General features: G+C 42.0%; 1 protein-coding gene across 4 annotated transcripts in view; it reads left to right on the top strand.

Annotated features, from left to right (window-relative positions):
- The window catches only part of hip1 (huntingtin interacting protein 1), a 353,299-nt gene that overhangs the window by 258,192 nt on the left and 69,420 nt on the right, over positions 1–25,687 (top strand). For all 4 annotated transcript variants that reach the window (XM_059973084.1, XM_059973085.1, XM_059973083.1 and 1 more), the window contains 2 exons: positions 14,740–14,837; positions 21,717–21,789. In XM_059973084.1, the coding sequence (XP_059829067.1) occupies positions 14,740–14,837; positions 21,717–21,789 (171 nt within the window). The remainder of the gene's footprint in view (positions 1–14,739; positions 14,838–21,716; positions 21,790–25,687) is intronic.

Genomic DNA, 25,687 nt, shown 5'->3' on the forward strand with positions numbered 1-25,687 from the left:
ACCGTGTATGGAGTTGAAAACCCGCCGCCGCTGGGATGACAGGGCGGGGTTGGCTGGTAGCCACGTCGCACAGGAGGGTCCTCTCACCTGGGCCTATGAGGAAGTCTTGCAGCTGCAAACCCGAGACTGTAGTCCTGTAGCTGGGCATCTCGTCGTCTGCCTGCTGCACCTCCGCCAGTGCTGCATAGTCCACCCCCGGGGACAGGGCCTGGATAGCTGGTCTGGAGCATGTGTCCGCCACGATGTTGTCCTTTCCCGAGTCATGCTGGATGTCCATTGTGTACTCGGAGATGTAGGACAGATGTCGCTGCTGGCAGACTGGTGGTGGTTCACCAGGGATCAGACACCTTCGTGAATGCGAAGGTCAGCGGTTTGTGGTCCGTGAACGCGGTGAACGGCCTGCTTTCTAAGAAGTACCTGAAATGCCGGATTGCCAGATACAGTGCCAACAGCTTCCGGTCGAAGGCACTGTACTTGAGTTTGGGTGGTCGTAGGTGCTTGCTGAAGAACGCCAGGGGTTGCCAGAGCCCCTCGATGAGTTGTTCCAGCACCCCACCGACTGCTGTGTCGGATGCATCCACTGTGAGAGCGGTCGGAACGTCCGTTCTGGGGTGCACCAGCATCGCGGCATCTGCCAAGGCTTCCTTGGCTTTAACTAAAGTGGCCGCGGCCTCCTCGTCCCAAGTAATGTCCTTGCCTTTACCCGACATCAGGGTGTACAAAGGGCACATGATACCGGCTACTGAGGGGAAGAAACGGTTGGAGAAGTTCACCATACCAACGAACTCCTGTAGGCCTTTGTGTTGGGCCAGGCAAAGTGGCAGATCGTGTCTACCTTAGCAGGCAAAGGTGTTGCCCCATCTTTGGTATTCCTGTGGCCCAGGAAATCAGTGGTGTTGAGACTGAACTGGCATTTGGCCGGGTTGATAATGAGGCCAAAATCACTCAGGCGGGAGTAGAGCTGGCGGAGGTGGGACAGATGCTTCTGACAACTACTGCTGGCTATGAGGATGCCGTCCCACCGCATCCATTAGCCGCTGGAATGTCTGTGCAGCATTCTTCAGGCCGAACGGCATTCGGAGGAATTCGAACAGGCCGAACGGGGTGATAAGTGCTGTTTTGGGGATGTCTTCAGAGTGTACCGGGATTTGATGGTATCCCCAGACGAGGTCTACCTGAGAAAATATTCTTGCCCTGTGTAGGTTTGCTGCAAAGTCCTGTATGTGTGGCACGGGGTAGTGGTTTGGAGTTGTAGCCTTGTTCAGTCTGCGGTAGTCGCCGCATGGTCTCCAGCCCCCGGATGCTTTGGGCACCGTGTGCAGTGGGGGAGGCCCATGAGCTGTCGGACCTCTGTATGATCCCCAATTCCTCCATCCTCTTGAACTCCTCCTTTGCCAGGCGGAACATTTCTGGGGGGAACCTTTGTGCGTGAGCGTGGAGGGGTGGTCCTTGGGTCGAGATGTGGTGCTGTACTCCGTGTCTGGGCATGCTGCCATGAACTGCGGTGCCAGAATAATTGGAAAGTCCGCCAGGATTCTGGTGAATTCGTTGTCCGACAGTGTGATGGAGTCCAGGTATGGGGTCGGCAACTTGGCTTCACCCAGGGAGAATGTCTGGAAAGTCTTGGCATGTACCAGTCTTTTCCCTTGCAAGTCGAGCAGCAGGCTGTGAGCTCACAAGAAGTCCGCCCCCAGGAGTGGTTGGGCCATGGCAGCCAGCGTGAAGTCTCATGTGAACCGGCTGGCGCTGAACTGCAGCCACACTGTGCGGGTGCTGTAGGTCCGTATCGTGCTGCCGTTTGTGGCCCTCAGGGTGGGTCCTGGCTTCCTGTTGCGGGTGTCGTATCCCATCGGGGGTAAGATGCTGATTTCTGCTCCGGTGTCGACCAAGAAGCGGCGTCCCGACAGTTTGTCCCAGACATACAAGAGGCTGTCCTGGTGGCCAGCCGCCATAGCCATTAGTGGCAGCTGGCCCTGGCCCTTGCAGGGCAGGTGACAACGGAAGGCTTCTGTGCCCCACCGCTGGTGCTAGAAACACCACTGTTCACCGGCCTCCTCACTCCTGCCTCTGCGCCCCCCTGCCGGGCCTGGTCTGCTGATGGGCGTGTGGCTTGGTAATCTGAACGACGGATGCCACGCTCTCCCTCTTGGCTTTCCACAGCACGTCTGCCCGGGCCGCCACCTTCCGGGGATCACTGAAATCTGCGTCGGCCAGCAGCAGATGTATGTCCTCGGGCAGTTGCTCCAGGAACGCTTGCTCAAACATGAGGCAGGGCTTGTGTCTGTCAGCCAGGGCCAGCATCTCGTTCATTAATGCTGACGGCAGTCTGTCTCCCAAACCGTCCAGGTGAAGCAGGCGGGCACCTCGCTCACGCCGCGAGAGGCCAAAGGTCCCAATGAGCAGCGCTTTGAATGCTTCATATTTGCCTTCTTCCGGGGGCGACTGTATGAAATCTGCAACCTGGGAGGCCGTCTCCTGGTCGAGGGCGCTCACCACGTGGTAGTAACGTGTGGAATCAGAGGATATCTGCTGAATCTGGAACTGGGCTTCTGCTTGGCTAAACCACACGCGTGGTCGCAGCATCCAGAAAGTCGGCAGTTTTAGCGAAACTGCATGAACAGATGAAGAGTCGGTCATCTTTGGTCCAAATCCCGTTTGGACCGTCGAGCTCACCAATGTAGCGATGTACTACATGCAGAGCTAGAGGCAATGACACGCAGTCGGTAAGTCGTTTCGAGACTAATTTATTCAAACTTCACGGCGCTGGCCTTTAATCCCTAGTTCACGCCCTCTCTGGGCAGAAATGACGTCAGAGGTGCATTACCAAAGTCTCTCTCTGCGCGCGGGCTATTTGTGAGCCGTTTCACCTGCGCAGAAAGTGGGTTGCCACAGTACTATAAATATCCTGTTGCATGACCATCATTACTTAAGTGGGCTGTATCTCCTCTACATTTGTTGTGGGTAAAATATTTAGTATTTTCTTTCATCTCTCCATTTTCATTGGTTTGCTTTGACTAAGAGGCTCATTGGGTTTGTGTAATGTGGACTTTGAAACTGATCCATTTACAGTTACAAGAAAAAGTTTGTGAACCCTTTGCAATTACCTGGTCTGCATTAATTACTCATAAAATGTGGCCTGATCTTCATCTAAGTCAAAATAATAGACAAACACAATCTGTCTAAACACACAAGCAATTGTACTTTTCATGTCTTTATTGAACACATTGTTTAATCATTTACAGTCCAGGTTGGAAAAAATATGTGAATCCTTGTATTTAATGCCTGGTAGAACTTTAGCAGCAATCACCTCCACCAAACATTTCCTGAAGCCGCTGATCAGACTTGCACAGCAATGAGGAGGAATTTTAGATCATTCCTCCATACAAAACTCATTCAGTTCGTTGGCCACTGAATGTATCTGCCTGATGATCCAATCAGGTGTGCGAACCATTGCTGAATGTCCCTCTTTCTCCAGCATCAGAGCAGAAAGATTAATTGTAATGTTTAGTTATTGTGTCAGTGTGAATTGAAATAGATGCCAAGGATTTTATGAACCATAGCAGTTTGAATATGAAACTGTGGGGAAACAGTGTCATACTTTTACCAGGAATACTCTTTCTTTTTCTTTTTCAATCTTTTTATTGAATTTCATATATAAAAGAAACATAATATAATAATAAATAGGTTATAAATGCATAAGACTTGAAATTGAATTAGTAGTAGGATAACAATATCCTATTAAAATATCAACATAGAAACATAGTACATTATCAATCAAGTCTATAATAATTATATGAAAAAAATAAAAATAATCATCAAAAGAAAAAGAAAAAATTATAAAAATACAGGCAAAAAATATAAAAAAATACTAAACTAAACTAACATGGGCAATAATAAGTTTATTTGTATATGATAGTGCCAAAAACTCCGGAACTCCATACCAGAACAAGAATAAGTAAAGAGAAGGTCTGGAAGAGGCCAAATTAATTCATATGAAAATGTCGAATGAACGGTCCCCAAGTTTCTTCAAATTTAATTGATGAGTCAAAAATAGTGCTTCTAATTTTTTCCAAGCTCAGAAAAGAAATAGTTTGAGAGAACCACTGGAACATGGTAGGAGGATTTACTTCTTTCCAATTTTGTAATATAGACCTTCTGGCCATTAATGTTACAAAAGCAATCATTCGTCTAATTGAAGGGGAAAACTGATTATCATCCTCATTTGGTATACCAAAAATTGCAGTAATAAAATGAGGTTGTAAATCGATATTCCAAACTGAGGAAATGGTAGCAAATATGTCCTTCCAATAGTTATGTAAAGCGGGACATGACTAAAACATGTGGGTCAATGAAGCCACATCTGAATGACATCTGTCACATTGAGGGTTAATATGAGAATAGAATTGAGCAAGCTTATCTTCAGACATATGAGCTCTATGTACAATTTTAAATTGTATTAAAGCATGTTTAGCACATATAGAAGAAGAATTAACCATTTGTAAAAATTTTTCCCATTTTTCTATTGATATATTATATTGAAGTTCTTTTTCCCATTCTTGTTTAATTCTACCTGATATTTCTGGTTGTATCTTCATAATCATATTATAGATAAAAGCCACTAATCCCTTCTGATAGGGATTTAAGGTAAAAATCATACCTAAAAAGTCCATTGAAGTTGAATTGGGGAAGGATGGTAGAATTTTATGTAAAAAATTTCTAATTTGTAAATATCTAAAAAAGTTAGATTTAGGTAACTCAAATTTGTTGGAAAGTTGGTCGAAAGACATCAAACTACCTTCAAAGAAAAGATCACGAAAACATTTTATACCTTTCCTTTTCCATATGCTAAAGGCTTGATCTGTCAAAGAAGGTTTGAAAAACAAATTAAGTAAAATAGGGCTATCAAGAACAAAGTTTTTCAGAGTAAAAAATTTATGAAATTGAAACCAAATTTGTAATGTATGTTTGACAACAGGGTTGGATATCTGTTTATTAAATTTAACTAAATCAGCAGAAAGAGAAGAACCCAGAACGGAGAATAGAGAATATCCCTGTGCCTCATTGCATTCTAAATTTACCCACTGTGGGCACAATGGTGAATCCAAATCTGATTTCCAATACATTAAGTTACGAATATTATTCGCCCAATAGTAAAATCTAAAGTTAGGTAGAGCTAAACCACCATCTTTTTTAGATTTTTGTAATTGCCTTTTACTTAACCTAGGATTTTTATTTTGCCACACAAATGAAGAAATTTTTGAATCAATTTTATCAAAAAAAGATTTAGGAATAAAAATTGGTAAAGCTTGAAATAAATATAAAAATTTCGGTAGAATCATCATTTTAATAGCATTAATCCGACCAACTAATGATAAGGATAAGGGAGACCATCTTGTAGTAAGTTACTGAATTTGATAAAGCATAGGTAGAAAATTCAATGTAAATAAATCTTTATATTTCTTAGTAATTTTTATACCTAAATAAATAAAGTTATCATCAACAACTTTAAATGGTGTCCTTTCATTCAATGAAGTTTGCGCGTTTAAAGGGAATAAATCACTCTTATTGAAGTTTAGTTTGTAACCAGAAAAACTACCAAATTGAGCCAACAAGGATAAAATAGCGGGAATAGACCTGTCAGGATCAGAAATATATAACAACAAGTCATCAGCATAGAGTGATAACTTGTATAATTTCTCATTACGGGTAATACCAAAAATATTAGGAGATTCACGAATAGCAATGGCTAAAGGTTCTAATGCAATATTAAACAATAAAGGACTTAAGGGACAACCTTGTCTCGTACCACGAGATAATTGAAAAAATGAAGATCTGTAATTATTTGTAAGAACAGAAGCAACAGGTTTATGATATATTAGTTTAATCCATGATATAAAATTAGAACTAAAATTAAAATATCTCAAAGTGTTAAATAAGTATACCCATTCAACTCTATCAAAGGCTTTTTCAGCATCTAGTGAAATAACACATTCTGGAATTGTGGGTGATGAAGTGTAAATTATATTAATCAATTTTCTAATATTAAAAAAGGAATACCGATTCCTGATAAAACCAGTTTGATCTTCTGAAATAATCTGTGGTAATACCTTTTCTAACCTAATAGCTACAATTTTTGTTAGAATCTTAGAATCTACATTTAATAGTGATATAGGGCGATAAGATGCACATAGAGTGGGATCCTTATCTTTTTTAAGAATTGGAGAGATTGTAGCTTCATAAAAAGACTGAGGTAATCTCTTCTTAACAAATGCATCATTAAAAATTTCACATAGCCAAGGGGAAAGCAAAGAAGAAAAAGTTTTAAAAAATTCTATAATAAAACCATTAGGACCAGGAGCTTTCCCTGAGATCATTGATGAGATGGCCTCTCCTATTTCGGCCAGAGAGATAGGAGCATCAAACAAGCTACAATCTTCATCTGTCAGTTTGGGAATATTCAAATTGTTAAAAAAGTTATCCATCATGGACAGATCGCCGTCAAATTCTAATTGATATAAAGATTTATAAAAATCTTGAAAAGTGTTATTGATTTCTTTATGATCAGTAGTCAGATTTCCGTCTTGTTTACGAATTTTAATAATTTGTCACTTAGTCGAAATAGCTTTTAATTGGTTAGCTAATAATTTACCAGTTCGATCACTGGATATAAAATTGGGCCCTGGTCCTAATTAATTGATTCTCAATTGAAGAAGATAATAATAAGCTATGCTCCATTTGAAGCTCAACTCTTTTCTTATAAAGTTCTTTGGTAGGAGTCACGGAATAAATCTTATCAATTTCTTTAATTTTATCCACTAATAAAGCAATATCTAAATATCTTTGTTTTCTTTTACCGACAGAATATGAGATAATTTGTCCACGGATAAAAGCCTTAAAAGAATCCCAAAGTATTCCTCTGTCAATCTCTTCTGTATTGTTTGTTGAGAAAAACAAGTCAATTTGCTGTTTTATGTAGGTGATGAATTCTGGATCTTGAAGCAAAGTAGCGTTAAGTCTCCAAGATCTAGTATTATTCGAAAAGTCCGAAATCTTGATAGATAACTTCAAAGGTGCATGATCCGAAATAGCAATAGAATCATATTTACAATCAATAACATCTGTTAATAAATGATGATCAATAAGAAAATAATCAATTCTAGAATAACTGTGATATACATGTGAAAAAAACGAAAATTCTTTATCTTTAGGGTTCAAAAACCGCCATATTTCAGTGATTCCCGAATCAACCATAAAAGAATTAATAAGTGAGGCTGATCTGTTCGGAAGAATTCGAATAGGTTTAGATCTATCCATTGAAGGATTCAAACAACAATTGAAATCTCCACCCATTATCAACATATATTCATTTAGATTAGGAAGGGAAGTAAATAAACGTTTAAAAAATTCAGGGCAGTCAAAGTTTGGAGCATAAATATTAACTAAAACCACTTTTCGATTAAAAAGTGAATCAGTTATCAACAAAAATCTGCCCTGTGGATCAGAAATAATTTCATGATGTGTAAACGAAATTGAAGGGTCTATAAAAATAGACACACCCCTAATTTTGGCGGTAGAATTCGAGTGGAATTGTTGATCTTTCCAGAACCTAAAAAAGCGTTGATTATCCTCCCTCCTAATATGGGTCTCCTGTGCAAAAATAATATTAGCATTTAGTCTATGGAATACTTTAAATATTTTTTTACGTTTAATCGGACGATTTAAACCATTAGTATTCCAAGAGATAAAGTTAACAGACTTATCCATCATGTCAATACTAATTGTGTATATCATAAAAGGTTAAAAAGACACATAACCCATAAATCAGGAAGAAGAAAAAATGATTCAGGAGCAACCGGAGAACATGACACCTCAACAATATTAATAATTTAAAGTCAGCCCATAAACTAAAAGCAAAAAAATAAAAAGCAAAAGCGTGAAAGAAGATCCCTACCCCCTCCCCCAACCCCACGGAAAAAAGCCAAGCGGCAGGCGCATAAACTAACACTAATATTAGCCCCATTTTCAAGATGGTGACTTCATGAAAAAAAGAAAAGAGAAACTATATAACACCCAGATATAAATACAGGATTGTAAACAAAAAGAATATATATCAATCAAAATGAAAAAATAATATAAAAAAGCAAAAAATCATTAATAAAAAAAGGATAACCTTGGAAGTTTAAAATAGTGTAATATGCCTTTAAAAAAAAATTCCATATTCAAATATAAGGAAATGACGTTTCAAAAACAAAGACTTATGGGAAGAAGAAACGACATTTTGAAAAGACCATATTACGAAATATAGATGTAAATTCACCAATCTTATTTTTAAAAAAAAGTGTTATCAAAATAAAATTAAAAAAGGGTTCAATAACCACTACAATATATATATAAAAAAAGTTTAAAAATTCAAAACATTCGTCCCATTCTCAAATACAGGCAAATAAACGCTTACGGAAAACAAAGTCTTATGGGAAGAAGAAACGACATCTTAAAAAATAAATCATTATTACAAAGTCTTAACATGTATATCTAATCCAGAGGGGAAAAAAAATTAATTAAGAAAAAAGACATTATAGTAAAGTTAAAAAAGCATCTGTAAATCATGATAATAATAATAAAAAAAACCCAGGTCTACAGACCAAAATAAAAAGCTATACTGCAGCTTCATAAGTTAAAGCCTAAAACGGAATGGCGTCTTCTCTCCAAAAGTTCTTCCACATAACACATAGTTCAAGTTGTACAAGAAGAGCGATATTCTTCAACGAATTTCTTCGCTTCTTCCGGAGTATTAAAGAAACGCTGACTGTTGTCGCTCAACGTAATTCTGAGATTCGCTGGATATCTTAAAGCTTGTTTAAGTCCAATCGAATGAATCTCTGCCATCACCGGTTTAAAAGCGATTCTCGCCCTCATTACCTCGAATGAATAGTCCTCCACAATACGAAACTTGTTGTTTTTGTGAGAAATCATACCTTTCTGACGAGCTAATCGAATTAAAAGCTCTTTCTCCCGAGGATAATGGAGACGGACAATCACAGCTCGTGGCTTGTCTTTTGCAGCTGAAAATCTCGAAACTCTGTGGGCACGATCAATAGTAGGTTTAACCCGCAAAGCGTCCTCGCCAAAAATTTCCCACAATAATTTAGAGAAATAATCAGTGAAGTCACCAGACTCGAGATTTTCGGGAAATCCAATAATACGCAAATTCTGTCTGCGAGACCGGTTTTCAAGATTGGTGATTTTAAACTTATACTGCTCCACTATTTTAGCGGTCGATCGTACCTTCTCCTCCAAAGTTTCGATTGTACATATTTTTTCACAAATTATCTTGTCAAGAGCCGCAAACTTTTCTTCATGACGTTCAATAACTACTGCCTGCGATTGAAGCTTGATATCAAATGATTTAACAACTTCTTCAAGCTCCGATATTTTCGCAGTAAGTTTGTTTTCCAGACTTGCAAGTTTAGTATCCAGAAGACTGGAGATTGCATCGAGAGTTATAGGGTCTTTAGACGGTTTCTTAGATACAGACATTTTAAGTTTGAAAAAATTAAATCCAGTGTTATTTTTAAAAAGAAAAATAAATCATAAATATCAACCCATATGATTAAATACGAAAAGATTTGATTAAAGGGTGATTATAGCTTAAAAAATGAAGAGCGCCTAAAAGGCAGATGTCTATGTCGCCATCTTGAAACTCCACCCCCCAGGAATACTCTTACTTCAGTAACAAGAAATTTGTACACAAACCTGAAGAACAAATCATTTCATGCAAAAGGCTTACAATGGTGATATGTGCCAAACTGTTGTAATACAAAATACTGCAAATGCCAGAAATCTGAAATAGAAACAGAAAACTTGTAAATACTCAAATGGTTAGGCAGCAGTTCTGAGGGAGAAACCTTCATGTCAATCACCCTTCATCAGGAAGGATTCATCTTTACACCTTAAAAAATGCTTTATTTCTAACATCCCATTTCTATTAAAATACCATCAACCTAAAATATTATTTGTCATTATTTTCACTCTTTACAGACATGTTCCAGCGTTTGTGCCACCTTCTGCTGTTCCATATTATATGCATTATCATAGTCCATCAACACAGGACAATCTATTACTATAATTTAATGATAGCCAGTAATTTGTAAAAGTTCTAAACAGCCGGTGGCAAATTAAAATAATTTATAAAACAATATGTAAATATGACATAAGCAGGAGTATAATAGAGACCATTCAGCCCCTTGAGCTTCATACAACAATCAATTAGATTTTAGCTGACGTGTATCTCTGCTCCATTGATCTGTCACTTTTATCCATTTAGTATCTTCGCTGAAGTAAAACTTCAGAAAATTTACAAGGATGTTGCCGGGTCTGGAGGACCTGAGTTATAAAGAAAGATTGAATAGGTTAGAACTTTATTTTTTGGAACCTAGAAGATTGAGAGGAGATTTGATGGAAGTATACAAAATTATGAGGGGTATAGATAGGGTAAATCCAAGCAGGGTTTTTCCATTGAGGTTGGGTGGGACTACACCCAGGGGTCATGGGTTAAGGGTGAAAGGTGTAAAGTTTAAGGGGAACATGAGGGGAAATTCTTCACTCAGAGGGTCGGGAGAGCATGGAAAGAGCTGCCAGCACAAGTGGTGCATGCGAGCTCAACTTGAACATTAAAGAGAAGTTTGGATAGGTACATGGATGGGAGCGGTATGGAGGGTTATGGTGCTAGTGCAGCTTGACGGGAGTAGGTGGTTTAAATAGTTTGGCTCAGAGTCAATGAGCCAAAGGAGCTGTTTCTGTTCTGTACTTTTCTATGACTCTGTCAATTTTTTTTAGGACACCATGCATGAACAGCCCTCTTCAGATCATGCCACAGCATCTCAATTGGATTAAGGTCTGGACTCTGATTTGGCCATTCCAAAACAATGAATTTTCTTCTTTTTAAACTTTATTCTGTTACTGATTTACTTTTCTGTTTCAGGTCATTGTCTTGTTGGTTCACCCTACTTCTATTAAGCTTCAGATGATGCACTGCTACCCTGATACTTTCCTGCAAAATGTCTTGATACAATTTTGAATTCATTGTTCCCTCCACAGTTGTAAGCTGTCCAGGCCCTGAGGCAGAAAAGCAGCCCCAAACCATGAAGCTCCTTGCACCATGCTTCACAGTTGAGATGAGGTTTTGGTGTTGGTGTACAGTCCCCTTTCCCCTCCAAACATAGCGATGTGCATTTCAGCCAGAAAGTTCAACTTTTGTCTCATCTGTCCACAGAACATTGTCCCAGAAGCATTGTGGAACATTCAGCTGGTCTTTTGCAAACTTGAGACCTTCAGCAATGTTTTTGTTTGGAGAGTAGTGGTTTCCGCCGTGTTGTCTTTCCATGGGTACCTTCTTGTTCAGAGTTTTTCTTACAGTGGATGCGTGAGCAGAGACTTTCACATTCTAGATATTTCTGCAGGTCTTTTCCTGTTATCCATGGGTTCTTTTGCACCTCCTTCAGCACTGCACGTTGTGCTCTTTTTGTTTTCTTTGTAGGAAGCCGGCTTCTACTGAGAGTAGCAACAGTACTGTGTTTCCTCTATTTCTGGACAACTTCTATTACTATGGACTGATGAACACTCAGGTCTTTAAAAATTGTTTTGTAGCCTTTTCTGGATTCATGAATCTCTACACATCTTCTTGAGATCTTTCTTGAGAAGAGCAGGCACCTGACTTTGTATTTATTTATAGGACAGGGCACCTCTACAACCCATACCTCCAATTTCATCTCATTAATTGGAAAACCTGACTCCATATAACTTTTCTAGAAGCCATTACCTCAGATGTTCACATACTTTTTAAAATCTAGATTGTGATTGTTTAAATGGTGTGTTCAATATTGACAAGAAGTACGATTGTTTGTGTGTTATTAGTTTAGGCAGATTGTGTTTGTCTATTATTGTGACTTAGATGAAGATCAGACCACATTTTATGAATAACTAATAGTGAAAACCAGGTAATTCCAAAGTGTTCACACACTTTTCTTGCAACTGTAGATCAGACAACAAATTCATAATCTTGCTCTTTAGTCTGTGATAAGTTACACAAGGAAATCTGCAGATGCTGGAAATTCAAACAACAACACACACAAAATGCTGGTGGAACACAGCAGGCCAGGCAACATCTATAGGGAGAAGCACTGTCAATGTTTCGGGCCGAGACCCTTCATCAGGACTAACCGAAAAGGAAAAATAGTAAGAGATTTGAAAGTAGTGGGGGGAGGGGGAGATGCGAGATGATAGGAGAAGACTGGAAAGGGTGGGATGAAGCTAAGAGCTGAAAAGGTGATTGGTGAAAGTGATACCGAGCTGTAGAAGGGAAAGGATCATGGGATAGGTGGCCTCGGGAGAAAGAAAGGGGGTGGGGGAGCACCGGAGGGTGATGGAGAACAGGCAAACAACTAAATATGTCAGGGATGGGGTAAGAAGGGGAGGAGGGGCATTAACGGAAATTAGAGAAGTCAATGTTCATGCCATCAGGTTGGAGGCTACCCAGCCGGTATATAAGGTGTTGTTCCTCTAACCTGAGTGTGGCTTCATCTTGACAGTAGAGGAGGCCATGGATAGACATATCAGAATGGGAATGGGACGTGGAATTAAAATGTGTGGCCACTGGGAGATCCTGCTTTCTCTGGCGGACCAAACGTAGGTGTTCAGCAGAACGGTCTCCCAGTCTGCGTCAGGTCTCACCAATATATAAAAGGCCACACCAGGAGCACCAGACACAGTATACCACACCAGCCGACTCACAGGTGAAGTGTCACCTCACCTGGAAGGACTGTCTGGGGCCCTGAATGGTGGTGAGGCAGGAAGCGTAAGGGCAGGTGTAGCACTTGTTCCGCTTACAAGGATAAGTACCGGGAGGGAGATCGGTGGGAAGAGACTATTACCTGGACTATTCCTCTTCCCACCCTGTCTCTTGCAAAAATGCTATCCCCTTCTCACAATTCCTCTGTCTCCGCTGCACCTGCTCTCAGGATGAGGCTTTTCATTCCAGGATGAAGGAGATGTCTTCCTTTTTTAAACAAAGGGACTTCCCTTCTTCCACCATCAACTCTGCTCTCAAATGTGTCTCTCCCATTTCCCGCACATCTGCCCTCACCCCATCCACCCGCCACCCCACTCGGGATAGGGTCCCCCTTGTCCTCACCTACCACCCCACCAGCCTCCAGGTCCAACGTATAATTTTCCATAACTTCTGCCACCTCCGATGGGATCCCACTACCAAGCACATCTTTCCCTCTCCCCCCCCCCCCTTCTGCTTTCCGCAGGGATCGCTCCCTACGTGACTCCCTTGTTCACTCGTTCCCCCCCATCCTTTCCCACCGATTTTCCTCCTGGCACTTATCCTTGTAAGCGGAACAAGTGCTACACCTGCCCTTACACTTCCTCCCTCACCACCATTCAGGGCCCCAGACAGTCCTTCCAGGTGAGGCGACACATCACCTGTGAGTCGGCTGGTGTGGTATACTGCGTCTGGTGCTCCCGGTGTGGCCTTTTATATGTTGATGAGACCCGACGCAGACTGGGAGACCGTTTCGCTGAACACCTACGCTCGGTCGGCCAGAGAAAGCAGGATCTCCCAGTGGCCACACATTTTAATTCCATGTCCCATTCCCATTCTGATATGTCTATCCATGTCCTCCTCTACTGTCAAAATGATCCAAACTCAGGTTGGAGGAACAACACCTTATATACCGGCTGGGTAGCCACCAACCTGATGGCATGAACATTGACTTCTCTAACTTTCGTTAATGCCCCTCCTCCCCTTCTTAACCCATCCCTGACATATTTAGTTGTTTGCCTGTTCTCCATCTCCCTCTGGTGCTCCCTCCCCCCCCTTTCTCCTGAGGCCTCCCGTCCCATGATCCTTTCCCTTCTCCAGCTCGGTATCACTTTCACCAATCACCTTTCCAGCTCTTAGCTTCATCCCACCCCCTCCGGTCTTCTCCTATCATTTCGCATTTCCCCCTCCCCCCACTACTTTCAAATCTCTTACTATCTTTCCTTTCCATTAGTCCCGATGAAGGGTCTCGGCCTGAAACATTGACAGTGCTTCTCCTTATAGATGCTGCCTGGCCTGCTGTGTTCCACCAGCATTTTGTGTGTGTTGTTGTTCTGTGATAAGTTATGTTAGTTTGCTAATGGGATCCGAGGCAAGAAAGTGTAATGAGAGTAATTTGAATTCCTGGTTGATTAATGACCTTTGTCAGAATGTAGCCTCTAAATATTTATCACCATGTACAGCTACAACAGTCACAACATTTGTAGCATGTTTGTTCATAATCATGCAAGAGAACGGTTGCTGGATTGAGTAACTAGCTGAAGTGACCCATTTATAGGTAGGTGACTTGATCAAAAGTTAAGAGATGTCTTTTGGGAAAATGGGCCACAAAAAACCAGAATCAAAATTCTTTGGCCAGGTGTTGTTGGGTATTTCCTTGGCCTTTTTGGTTCCAATCTCTTTACTGTGTTTCCTCTTTTCCTTAGATCAGCCATGATCATATTCAATGATGAGGCAGGCCTACATTTGCTCCTATTTTCCTGTGTTCTTCTTTCTGTGAATTATCAGCATGTTATTTCTGAACAGACATTTAACTCCTGCCTTCTACATTAAGGTTTGTTTTCATTGTATTTTTGTGTGAGTGGATCGGTCACTATGGTTACCTTTCATAAATCTTAACTCTCTTCCTTTTGCAGAGTTTATTTGATAATAAATTTGATGACCTCTTTGGAAGTACTGGGCCCACTGACCCTTTCAATTTTAATAGTCAGAATGGAATGTCTAAGGATGAAAGGTAAGGCTATTTATCTCACTTGCATTTTGGGAGGAAAATTGTTTTGTTAATTGGTACCTTCCAGCTGCTATCCATTTCGTGATTGTTGGGTGTCATGGAGTGAGTCTTCGTGTTCTTAATACATACAGTAGGTAAATGTTTCAATTGTTCCATTTAGTATAAGAGAATGTATTATGTGTACTGTATACAACCTGAAATTTATTTACTTTAGAAGAAGAAAATGTCAATGAATAACAGGAAAATGTTAGAACCCAAAAGCCCCCCCTCCATGCACAAGCAGCAACAAAGCATTAACCCCCCCACCATGCAAGCAATCGCAAAACCCCCAAAGAGACCATGATCTTGAGTCCAACAGAAACGACTGTTCATCCCAACAATTTGATGTGCCCCTCTCTCTCCCTCTCCCTCCTCCCCTTCTCTCTCTCCCTCTCCCTCCTCTCTCCCTCCTCTCCCTCCTCTCTCCCTCCTCTCTCCCTCCTCTCTCCCCCCTCTCTCCCCCCTCTCTCCCCCCCTCTCCCCCCTCTCTCCCCCCTCTCTCCCCCCTCTCCCCCCCTCTCTCCCTCCCTCTCTCTCCCCCCTCTCTCCCCCCCTCTCTCCCTCCCTCTCTCTCCCCCCTCTCTCCCCCCCTCTCTCTCCCCCCTCTCTCCCCCTCTCTCCCCTCCCTCTCCCCTCCCTCTCCCCCCTCTCTCTCCCCCCATTCTCTCTCCTTCCCTCTCTCCCCCCCTCCCCCTCTCCCTCTCCCTCCCTACCACAGAGAGGGGAGGCCAACAACTCGCTCTTTTCAATGTTACAGTCTATAGCGTCGCATTATTTCAAGTTTCTCTGACTCAAGAATTGGCAGCAAGTTCTCTCCCACCATCGAGAGAGGGTAAGATTTACTGCTCGAATGAAGAGGTGTCCAACAGCCACGCCTGCCATCTCAATGTTCCGATCTCCTGCGATGCTTCAGTTGGCGACACAGGTGAGGAATCAGGTCGTACGGAGGGCCGCACCACACTGTACCCCAGAGGTACATGACTTACAGGCCACGCCTGGGAATATCGGAAATGCTAGACTGCTCGGTAAACTCCCAAGAGCAGGAACCCACTGCCACGAAGGACGGCAGTTTGAGTGCATCTATAGATCATGGACTCCGACAAGACCCCAGCCATCTTGAAAAGGAAAGAAAAGGCATTAGGGGAAGAACTTAAACTATTTCAGAGATGGACAAGGAGATGTCCCTCTCTAGCACCATCTTTCGCTCCTTCCCTTTTTAGTGTTGGTGTGCAAATATTTTATTTTCCTGCTTCACATTAATAAAACTAAGAGAAAGAATGGTCTGTCCCAAATCTAACCAGGTGGGAATACGTTCTTGAAGTTTAACCTCAAAGTCTTTGTAGCTCATTGAACAATAGTTCTCTAAAATTCTACTTGAGAGTTTTGAATGGGGAGCTTTAAAAAAGACACAATAAAAAGATGTGTCATTTGAGAAGGTTATCTGAAAAACTCAATATAGCACTTGTTCAATGCCTTTTGAACACAGGCTAGATGAAACCAATGACTGTACCATTGCACCGTCTGGTATTCTGTTTTTCTAAAACTGAGCTGCTTGAAGTATTTGAATGGACTTCGTTATCTGAATCCTGAATTTTCTCCAAAGAATTGTGTTATCTTGGCACCAATACTTGTGATGAAAGAATTACGACTTGACAATAAATTAATTCTGGAGGTCAACATGGTTACTCACTTGGTGCACAAAAATATTGCCCAGTATGAATTTACAGAGCAGTTGGATGATAATAATCTTGCATCACTTCAAGGACCACTAATGAAGGATTATGTATTAAGACTTGTGGTGTGTTGATCAGGGCTCGACATGTCAGCAAAACGAAAGAACTGATTATTGATGTCAGGAGGAGGAATCGGGGTCCATGAGCCAGTCCTCTTCAGAAGGTCAGCAGTGGAGAGGGTCGGTAGCTTGATTCAGGTTCAGATTCAGTTTATTGTCATTTAGAAACCACAAATGCAATGCAGTTAAAAAATGAGACAACGTTCCTCCAGAATGATATCACAAAAGCATATGACAAAACAGACTACACCAGAAAATCCACATAACGTTTGGAAATTCCCAATCCAGAGTCCAGAGAGGCTGCTGCGTATTAATATTGCGCTACCGTCTTAGCGCGTTCCCCGGAAAAGAACTCCAAAACCACCAGACAAAATAAGACCAAAGACTAAAGCTACAAGACCTGCACAAAACCACATAGTTACAACAGTGCAAACAATAGCATAATTGATTAAAAAAAAACAGACGATGGGCACAATAAAAATAGTCCAAAGATGTTAAAGGACTATAAGTTCAAAAGAAATCACCACACAGTTTCCACAAATCCCGAGGGTCCCGACAGACTCGCCATCCCACGCCGGGGGCAGAAGGCAATACCCCCGCTATGGACTTCCAGGGCGCTGCCCGCTATGGACTCAGCCTCGCAGACACAGCACACACCGAAAGCGACCTGACCGCAGCGGACTTCGAGTCCGTCGACCATCCCCTCCTGCGCAGCTTCTACGAGCACCATCCTCTGCCGAATGTATTAAAACGGCCCCACCAGCAGCCATCGGCAATGCGACCCCTGAGGACTCGGGGCCTGTTCTTCCCAGCAGAGTCCCAGACCTCACAGCAGCAGCAGCAACGATGAAGGTCTTCCTGGAGGTTTCTCGATGTTCCTCCATGCTCCCACGTCTGTTTTCAATTGATTATGATTGCGCACGGCACCCCACTTCACAAATAACAGATAATCAGCTCTGGAGTAGCCGCTGCAAGCTGCATCGCGCCGCCATCTTGGAAATATTCCTTAGTGTTATTTCAGAGGATCTGTCTTGGGTCCAGCCAAGTACGTGCCATTCCAAAGAAGATACAGCAGCACCTCTGCTTTCATATGAGTTTGCAAAGATTCGGCATGTCATCTATAACTTTGATAGACCTTTGAAGATGCACAGTGGAGAGTAAACTGACTGGTTGCATCACAGGTAAAGCTCTCCTCACCACTGAGCACATCTCCAGGAAAGCAGCATCCATCAGAGACCCCTGCCATCCAGGTTGTGCTCTCTGCTCGCTGCTGCCACCAGGAAGATGTACAGAAGCTTTAGGTCCCACCCCACCAGTTTCAGGAGCAGTTATTACCCTACAACCATCATACTCCTGAACCAGAGAGGACAGCTCACTGAACTGTTTCCACAGCACATGGACTTCCTTTCAAGGTTCTACAACACGTTCTCAATATATGCTGATTATTTGTATGCTGTTGTTTTGATTTTTCTTTTTGGTGTTTGCACAATTTGTTAGTTTTTGCATGTTGGTTGTTTGTCTTTGCAGACTTTGAAGTCTAGTTTGTTTCTTAGTATTTACTGTGTATGCCCGCAAGAAAATGCATCTCAGGGTGACATATGGCAATGTATATGTACTTTGATAATAAACTTACTTTGAATTTTGACCTTGAGTTGTTTGTTAATCCAGACCAGATTGTCCATTGATTTGGCGTAGGAAGGGAAAGAGTCGCATTTCAACAGACATTGGCTTTATTAATGGCCCTACATTTGGCTTCTGGGTAATGCTAGTGTCGTTTTTAATTTCACTTTAAAAATTAATAAAGTAGTAGTAGACTTATTGAAAACTCAGCCACAGATGGTCCCAGGGCTGGCTGCAGAAGGAGGGGGTATGGACATTCAGCTTGCAACCCTATCCCTTAAATACCCAGAGCTAAAGAAACACCAGCAGAAGCTCCAAAGACCTCATCCCCAGGAGTGGAAAGATGTTTGGGGCCAATTTGAAAGACTGGCCTAGGGCAGAGGACTCTGGCAAGCTGCTGTTGATGGCCGAGCTCCTGTCAGGGTGATGAGTTTTAGTGAGTGAGAGAGAGAGAGTTATTGAAGCTATTCAATTGTGCATACATTATGTGGTCTGAAAATGTTCTTTAAAAAATGGAAACTAAATATTCACATAAAATCCTTGTAATTGCAGTAATTATCACTAATCCTATTTTGTTATAAATTATTTCCATTGGTTCAAAATTACCAGTTCTGTGGTCAATGAATTGGATTCTGTAAAATTGCTCAGAATGAATAGCCTAGGGCCATAGAGCTGTCATATGAATACAGTCAATACTTCATCTAATTGTGGGTTAGCAACCAAGCAATGCACATGAGTGGCTAAGGCTGTTCAAAGTTCAAAGTGTATTTATTATCAAAATAACTGTTCTTTGTACAGCCTTGAGATTTGTCTCCTTACATGTTGCCATAAAACAAAGAAATCCAATAGAACCAATTGAAACAAAAGAAGACTTCATCACCCAATGTGTAGAGGAAAAAAAATCATGCAAGAAATAAAAGTAAGCAGATAGCGTTCAGAACTGATGTTCGTGAAAGTGAGTCCACAGCTGATTCAAAGGCCCTTTAGTTGCAGGCCACAGGCTCAGTTCAGTGCAGAGACGAATAAAGCTTGTGGAGCAGTGATCGGAACTGACCTGTCCCTCATCTCCAGCTTCGACATCCTGACCTTTTAAATCTTGTCCGGTATTTAAATTGTACACACCTCGGAAGATGTATCGGGTGGTTTCTTGCTGTCGGACCCAGGCCCCCCTGTTTTGATACACGCTCACGCCTGAGCCTCACGCTTTGTTTGCTGTGCTGTGATCACTGCTTTATTTCAAGGAACACCCAAGGAAATGGGTGTGACTGCACTGGTATTAACACTTCCAGCATTGCTGGTATTTGTTCCTTCACTACTATCAAGCACAAGAAGTTGAGAAAGGCACTCTGAGGCTTTGTTTCCCTTAAAGTAATCCTTCTGTGACCTGCACTTGCTGGAGAAGATGTGACATAACAGTAGATTTCATGTTTGCCACGTGCTTTCTTTGTCTCACTTTGAAGTTGCTGTTTCCTTAAGCCCGTCAAATCCCCCACTCCAACCAGCATAAATCATAAAACAATTTATTGCTTACCTGTATTGAATACCCACATGTGGCTTTATGAGAAAATGCTGTGAATGTTGGAACTGAGCCAGTTTAAGTCACGGTGCATTTAGGTTAATGACTTTGATCACCACACCTTATTGACCAGCATTGAATTGTAGCAGGATTAAATTGAGATATGGAAGTTGCCATCTGCCTTTGAAACATGTTATTGTTAGCCCTGATGAAGGGTCTCGGCATAAAACATTGAAACCCCCCCCCCCCAATCGATGCTGCCTGACTTGCTGAGTTTCTCTAGCACTTTTATGTGTTCCACATTACTTTATTGCTTGTTCCCTGTTCCTGCATCAATGATACTGTTCCAGAAACAATGAAACTTCCAGTAACCATGCTAAATCAGTGTGTTGACAGTCTAAACTTTCTTAGTTCTGTTCAGTTGTGTTCTTTGTAATCTGGTCCACAGGGTGACACTTGTGTGTGCATTGCCCAGTTCTTCAACAAAGTTCAAAGTAAATTTATTATCAAGGTCACCATATACAAGCTAAGATTAGTTTCCTTGTGGGCATACTCAATAAATCCATAACAGAATAATAACCATTATAGAATCAATGAAAGATTGTGCCAACTTGGGCATTTAATCAATGTGCAAAAGACAACAAACTGTGCAAATACAAAAATAAAGAAATAATAACAAGTAAATACATAAGCAATAAATATCAAGAATTTCAGATAAAGAGTCCTCGAAAGTGAGTCCATGGGTTGTGTAAACATTTCAATGATGGAGCAAGTGAATTTGAGTGAAGTTATCTTCTCTGGTTTAAGAACCTGATGGTTGAGGGATAACAGCTGTTCCTGAACCTGATGGGGTGAGTCCTGAGTCTCCTGTAACTTCTTTCCTGATGGCAGCAGCGAGAAGCGAGCATGTCCTGGGTGCTGGGGGTCCCTGGCGATGGATACCACTTTCCTGTGACAGTGCTCCATGTAGACGTGCTCAGTGGTGAGTAGGGCTTTACCCATGATGGACTCAGCCGTATCCTCTACTTTTTAGGATTTTCCATTCAAGGGCATTGGTTTTTCCAGACCAGGCTGTGATGCAACCAGTCAATACACTCTCCACCATACATCCATAGAAGTTCGTCAAAGTTTTTGATGTCATACCGAATCCATGCAAACTCCTAAGGAAGTAGAGATGCTGCTGTGCTTTCTTTGTAATTGCACTTGTGTGCTGAACCCAGGGGCAGATCCTCTGAGGAATTTAGAGTTGCTGACCCTCTCTACTTCTGATCCTCTGATGAGGACTGGCTCATAGACCTCTGGTTTCTCTCTCCTGAAGTCCATATCAGCTCCTTGGTCTGGCTTGTTTTGAGTTAAGCAGTTGTTGTTGTGGTGCCACTCAGCCAGATTTTCAATCTCCCTCCTCTATGCTGGAACAAGTTAGCTGTCCTGGTGAGCAGATGGCAGCCATTATCTCTTGTTGGAGGGAAAAGTTCAGAAGGGTTTATATCTCACTGAAGTAATTCCTTCAGGAAAGTAAGAAATGACAAAATTATGGTCTGCAGTTGCTTAATTATTTCCATCAAAAGAGTGAAAACTCTAATCAATAGTAAGTTAGATTTATTCTGTGGCATATCTGATCTTTTCTATATAGCACACACAAAATGTTCGAGGAACTCAGCAGGTCAGGCAGTAGCTATGGAGGAAAATAAATTATTATTATTTCAGGACGAGACCCTTCATCAGATGCTGCCCGACCTACTGATCTCCTTCACCATTTAGTGCGCATTGCTCAACATTTCCACTGTCTGCATGATTTCTTGTGAGCTGGATTGAAATAAGCAGGCAACTGCCCATACTGTTAACCCGGGAATTAGTTCACAGTGGAGTTTACTTTCTTTTGCACATTTGCTCTTATGAATTTGTTTATTTTCAGGGATAAGTTGATTGAACAACTCTACAGGGAAATTGCAGCTCTGAAGGATGAGTTAGCAAATTTCAAGGCAGAGGTGAGTTGTAAGTTTACTCAGCTTTTCTATAGCAACACGATAGATTCGAGAAAACTAAAAGAGTTGATTAACAGTACTGCAAGTTGCCATTTAAAATAAAATTACAGGTTTCCCCCGCTAGCCGAAGGTAGAGTGTTCCTATGAAACGGTTCGTAAGCTGGAATGTCGTAAAGTGAATAAGCATTTATTAATATGGGAAAAATTTGTGAGCGTTCCCCAACCCAGAAAATAACCCATAAAATCATGTCAAATAACACATAAAACCTAAAATAACAAGCATATAGTGAAACCAGGAATGATATGATAAATGCACAGCCTATATAAAGTAGAAATACATTTCTGCAATCATTGCAGCACTGTCTAGCGTAGTGAAAATCTCACTACATAGCACTACTAGCGTAGCGGAAACAGTCTTACCGGAAGCAGTCTCTCCAGTAACCTTTAAGCTATGATGCTGCCAAATCATACCAAATAACACATAAAAATACACAGCCTGTATAAAGTAGGAATAATGTATGTACAGTGTAGTTTCACTTACAGAATCAGGAAGGCAGTGAGCACACTGAGTTAGGCTGAGTCGTTGGAGGTTGGGGTGGTGGGAAACTGGGGTGTCATCTCATCATCATCTGTTTCCATCAGGGCAGGCAGGTCACTAACGTCTTCTATGTCTGCCTGCCTTGATGTCGAAGGTTGAGGTCGTCGTCTGCTGTGGTTGATGTGGAAGGCTTGAAAAGCAGCAGTATACTTGACTGCTTAGCCTCGTGCATTTTTCTATCATATAGTTCTTTGTAAGCACTCAAACCATCCTGCAAACCTGCCCTAAACTAAAGTCATACTTTTCTGCAATCATTGCAGCGTTGTCAATTGCAGCGAAAATCTCACGCAGTTGCTTCATGTTCAGTTCCTGGACGACTTAACTTCCAGACCATTCACTATTGTGTTCAGTTTCTATTCGTATCCTTTTCTCTTGTAATTGCATCAGCTCTTCATCTGTCAGTTCTTGGTTATGGGATGCCAAAACCTCTTCAACATTATCTTTGTCAACTTCCACAAACCCAGCCTCCTTAGCCAAAGTCACTATTGCCGTAGTTATTGTTGGTTCGAAGTCTTTAAAATCGTTCACTGCTTCGGGACACAGTTTCCTCCAAGCGCCATTTCTCATTGAAACTATTAGCCTATCGAGAGCATCTCCAAGGTTGGCAATTGCCAATTTTATATTGTAGTCTTTCCAGATCTCTCACAAAGACGCTTCGGAGTTGCCCGCTCCGTCAATGGCATTTACAATAAAACGCATCACATTTTGTGTATAGCAAGTGTAAAGGGGGTTTCTTCTTTTTTCTTCGTTACTGTTGGGAAAGGGTTTCTTTTTGTTAACTAGCAGGAATGCTCATTTACTGATACCGAGAATGGTATTCCTTTGTAAACCAAATGGGGATTAATGTTCTTTCTCCTGAGTCTGTAAGCTTTTGTTGACGGGCTTTTGGGCAGATCGGCGCGAGGGGGTCGAGAGAGAGGACGCAATGCTCTAAGCTGGGCGAGGATCGGACCCCAAAGGGGGGTCCGAGGCCGGGAGATTCTCCGAGGTGGGGGGGGGATGAAGCTAGATGTGCTTGGTTGACCACTCGGAGGGTCCTGAGCTGTTTGGAGAGTCCGAGGAGTTCGGAGGGGATCGAATGGTGGCCAGAAGACTTCAGAAATTGAGCTCCAACGGCTGTGCACGAAGTGGTTTGGACTTTGATAAGTTTGGCGCTTTTTTTAAAATTTTCTCTTCATATATACTGTATCGTTATTAATCACTTAGTTATAGTAACCTTTATAAATTGTACTCATTTAATCGCATATGGTGTACTGTCTGTTTTTGGGTGAGGCGGGGACATCACACAGCATCCACACCAGCTGATTACCCAGTTTGGCGGGGCCGAAGGCTGCTCCCCCTAGACGAGAACGAGCTGAGCGAGCCTGAGGCGACCCAGGGAGCTACACAAGCCTTGATTGTGGCTATTAGGCCTTGGTCACATGGTTGCAGTAACAACGTCATATTCGGTGGTAAAAACACAACACGAATGTTACCGCCATACTCGGAAATGACAGGAGGATGAGCAGCACAATTATCGACAATCACAAGACACTTATTATCGAGGTTATTTTCTCTACAGTATTTTTCAACAAAAGGACTAACGAACGTATCCACTCATGTACTCAGAAAAAATCACTTGGGTATTCCAACCGCTTGGACGTGAACGAAACACAACAGGAAGTGTATTCTTATCAACACCTTTAAGTGCCCTCGGATTTTCTGAATGGTACACTAGTAGAGGCCTAAGGACAGCATCACCAGTGGCGTTAATAATAGGCATTATGGTATCGAAATAAATGTCTTGCTCGGCAATTTCTTCCAATAAATTGCAGTTTCGTCACAGTTGAACACTTGCTTATACGAATAACCACCTTCTGTAATTATTTTCTTCAGTTCTTCTGGCAGCTTCACTATCAGCTGAAGCACTCTCTCCATTAACCTTCAAGCTATGAAGCTGCCCTCGCCTCAAAAACCGATCAAACCACCCATGACTACCTTTAAATTCCACTTTCGCAACACTTTCATCACCATCATCCAGTGCTTTCTGTTTCAGCTTATTAAAAAGATAACGGAACACCACGCTTTGTACACCCATCAATCCACTGAAGCAATAGACTTGCCATTTTATCCATTACTGGATGCCAACTGAGAGAGTCCACTTTGCTACGAGCAGAACCAACAGTAACATAAGCAGCTTTCAAGATTCTTTCTCTGTGTATAAATAGTGCGAATGGTGGACGCAGGCAAGTTCAACGTGTGGACAATGTCCTTACTTCGTTCACCACGATAGAAACACTTAATTAAGGCTAGTTTTACACTAAGCGTAACACCCTAATGAGCTCTTTTAGGCTTTTCTGATACCTGAGAACTCATCTTGCTAACAGATGCACAAAATAAATCGACATAAAGCACAGATGCTCACAGGCACGTGTTTAAGCAATGGTGGCTAGAGTGCAGTTCCGGGGGAGGAGCTTGGCTGCTTGGGGTGCGCTGCCTTTGTTCATAACAGTGAAAACACCTTCTGTTAGCAAAAACAGGTAACTAATGTAGGTCTTTCGTAACAGTGAGGTGTTGTAAAGCGAACGTTTGACAAACGGGGGCCACCTGTATTTCGACATTTACGAGGATCATGGTCCGTGTGCATTTGCACTCCTGAGCCTTTTCAAGCTGTCTGAAGTAAAGACAGAAGATTCTAGAAACATTCAGCAAGTGAGGCCACGAGTGTGGAAAGAGAAACGAAAGTTAATGTTCAGCAGAATGAGATAACAAGTTAGTTTGAAGTTGCCATGAGGGTGGGTGGCGTAATAGGGAATATCTCTGATCACCGCAAAAACCCGAGTTGGGACACTTGCCTGGTTATTTCAGGTTGTTGTCAGCTCGAGCATTTTATTCAGCCCTGAAGTTGACATCACAAAGACGGCAGTATTTCTCTGTCACACCTTCATCCAGTTCTGTCATTGCCTCAATACAATTGCTGCTAGAATGCTCATCCAAGCATTTCTCACTTCTCGATTCTACTTTACAACTCCCTGGCTTTTCAACCTTCAACATATCAGCAGATCACCTAATACTGATGGAAGTCAGTCCCCAATTCCTGGTAACTTTCCTCCGGCCCTAAGCTCCCCATGAACTTGCCGTTTACCACAGTGTGTAAGATTTGTACAGTTCATTATTGTAATCACCTAGGTCCTTCCTTAAAACTCATAAGCTCTCCTTTTTGATTGCCTAGCCCTCTTGCTTTAATAAGCTTTTGCTCACCCTCCTGGTATTTTCTCTGTCCTGAAGTCTGTTGGATATCTGTGTGAAACTCAGTGGGGTGCA

Source organism: Hypanus sabinus, chromosome 6 (genome assembly GCF_030144855.1).
Source record: "Hypanus sabinus isolate sHypSab1 chromosome 6, sHypSab1.hap1, whole genome shotgun sequence".
Lineage (NCBI taxonomy): Eukaryota > Metazoa > Chordata > Chondrichthyes > Myliobatiformes > Dasyatidae > Hypanus > Hypanus sabinus.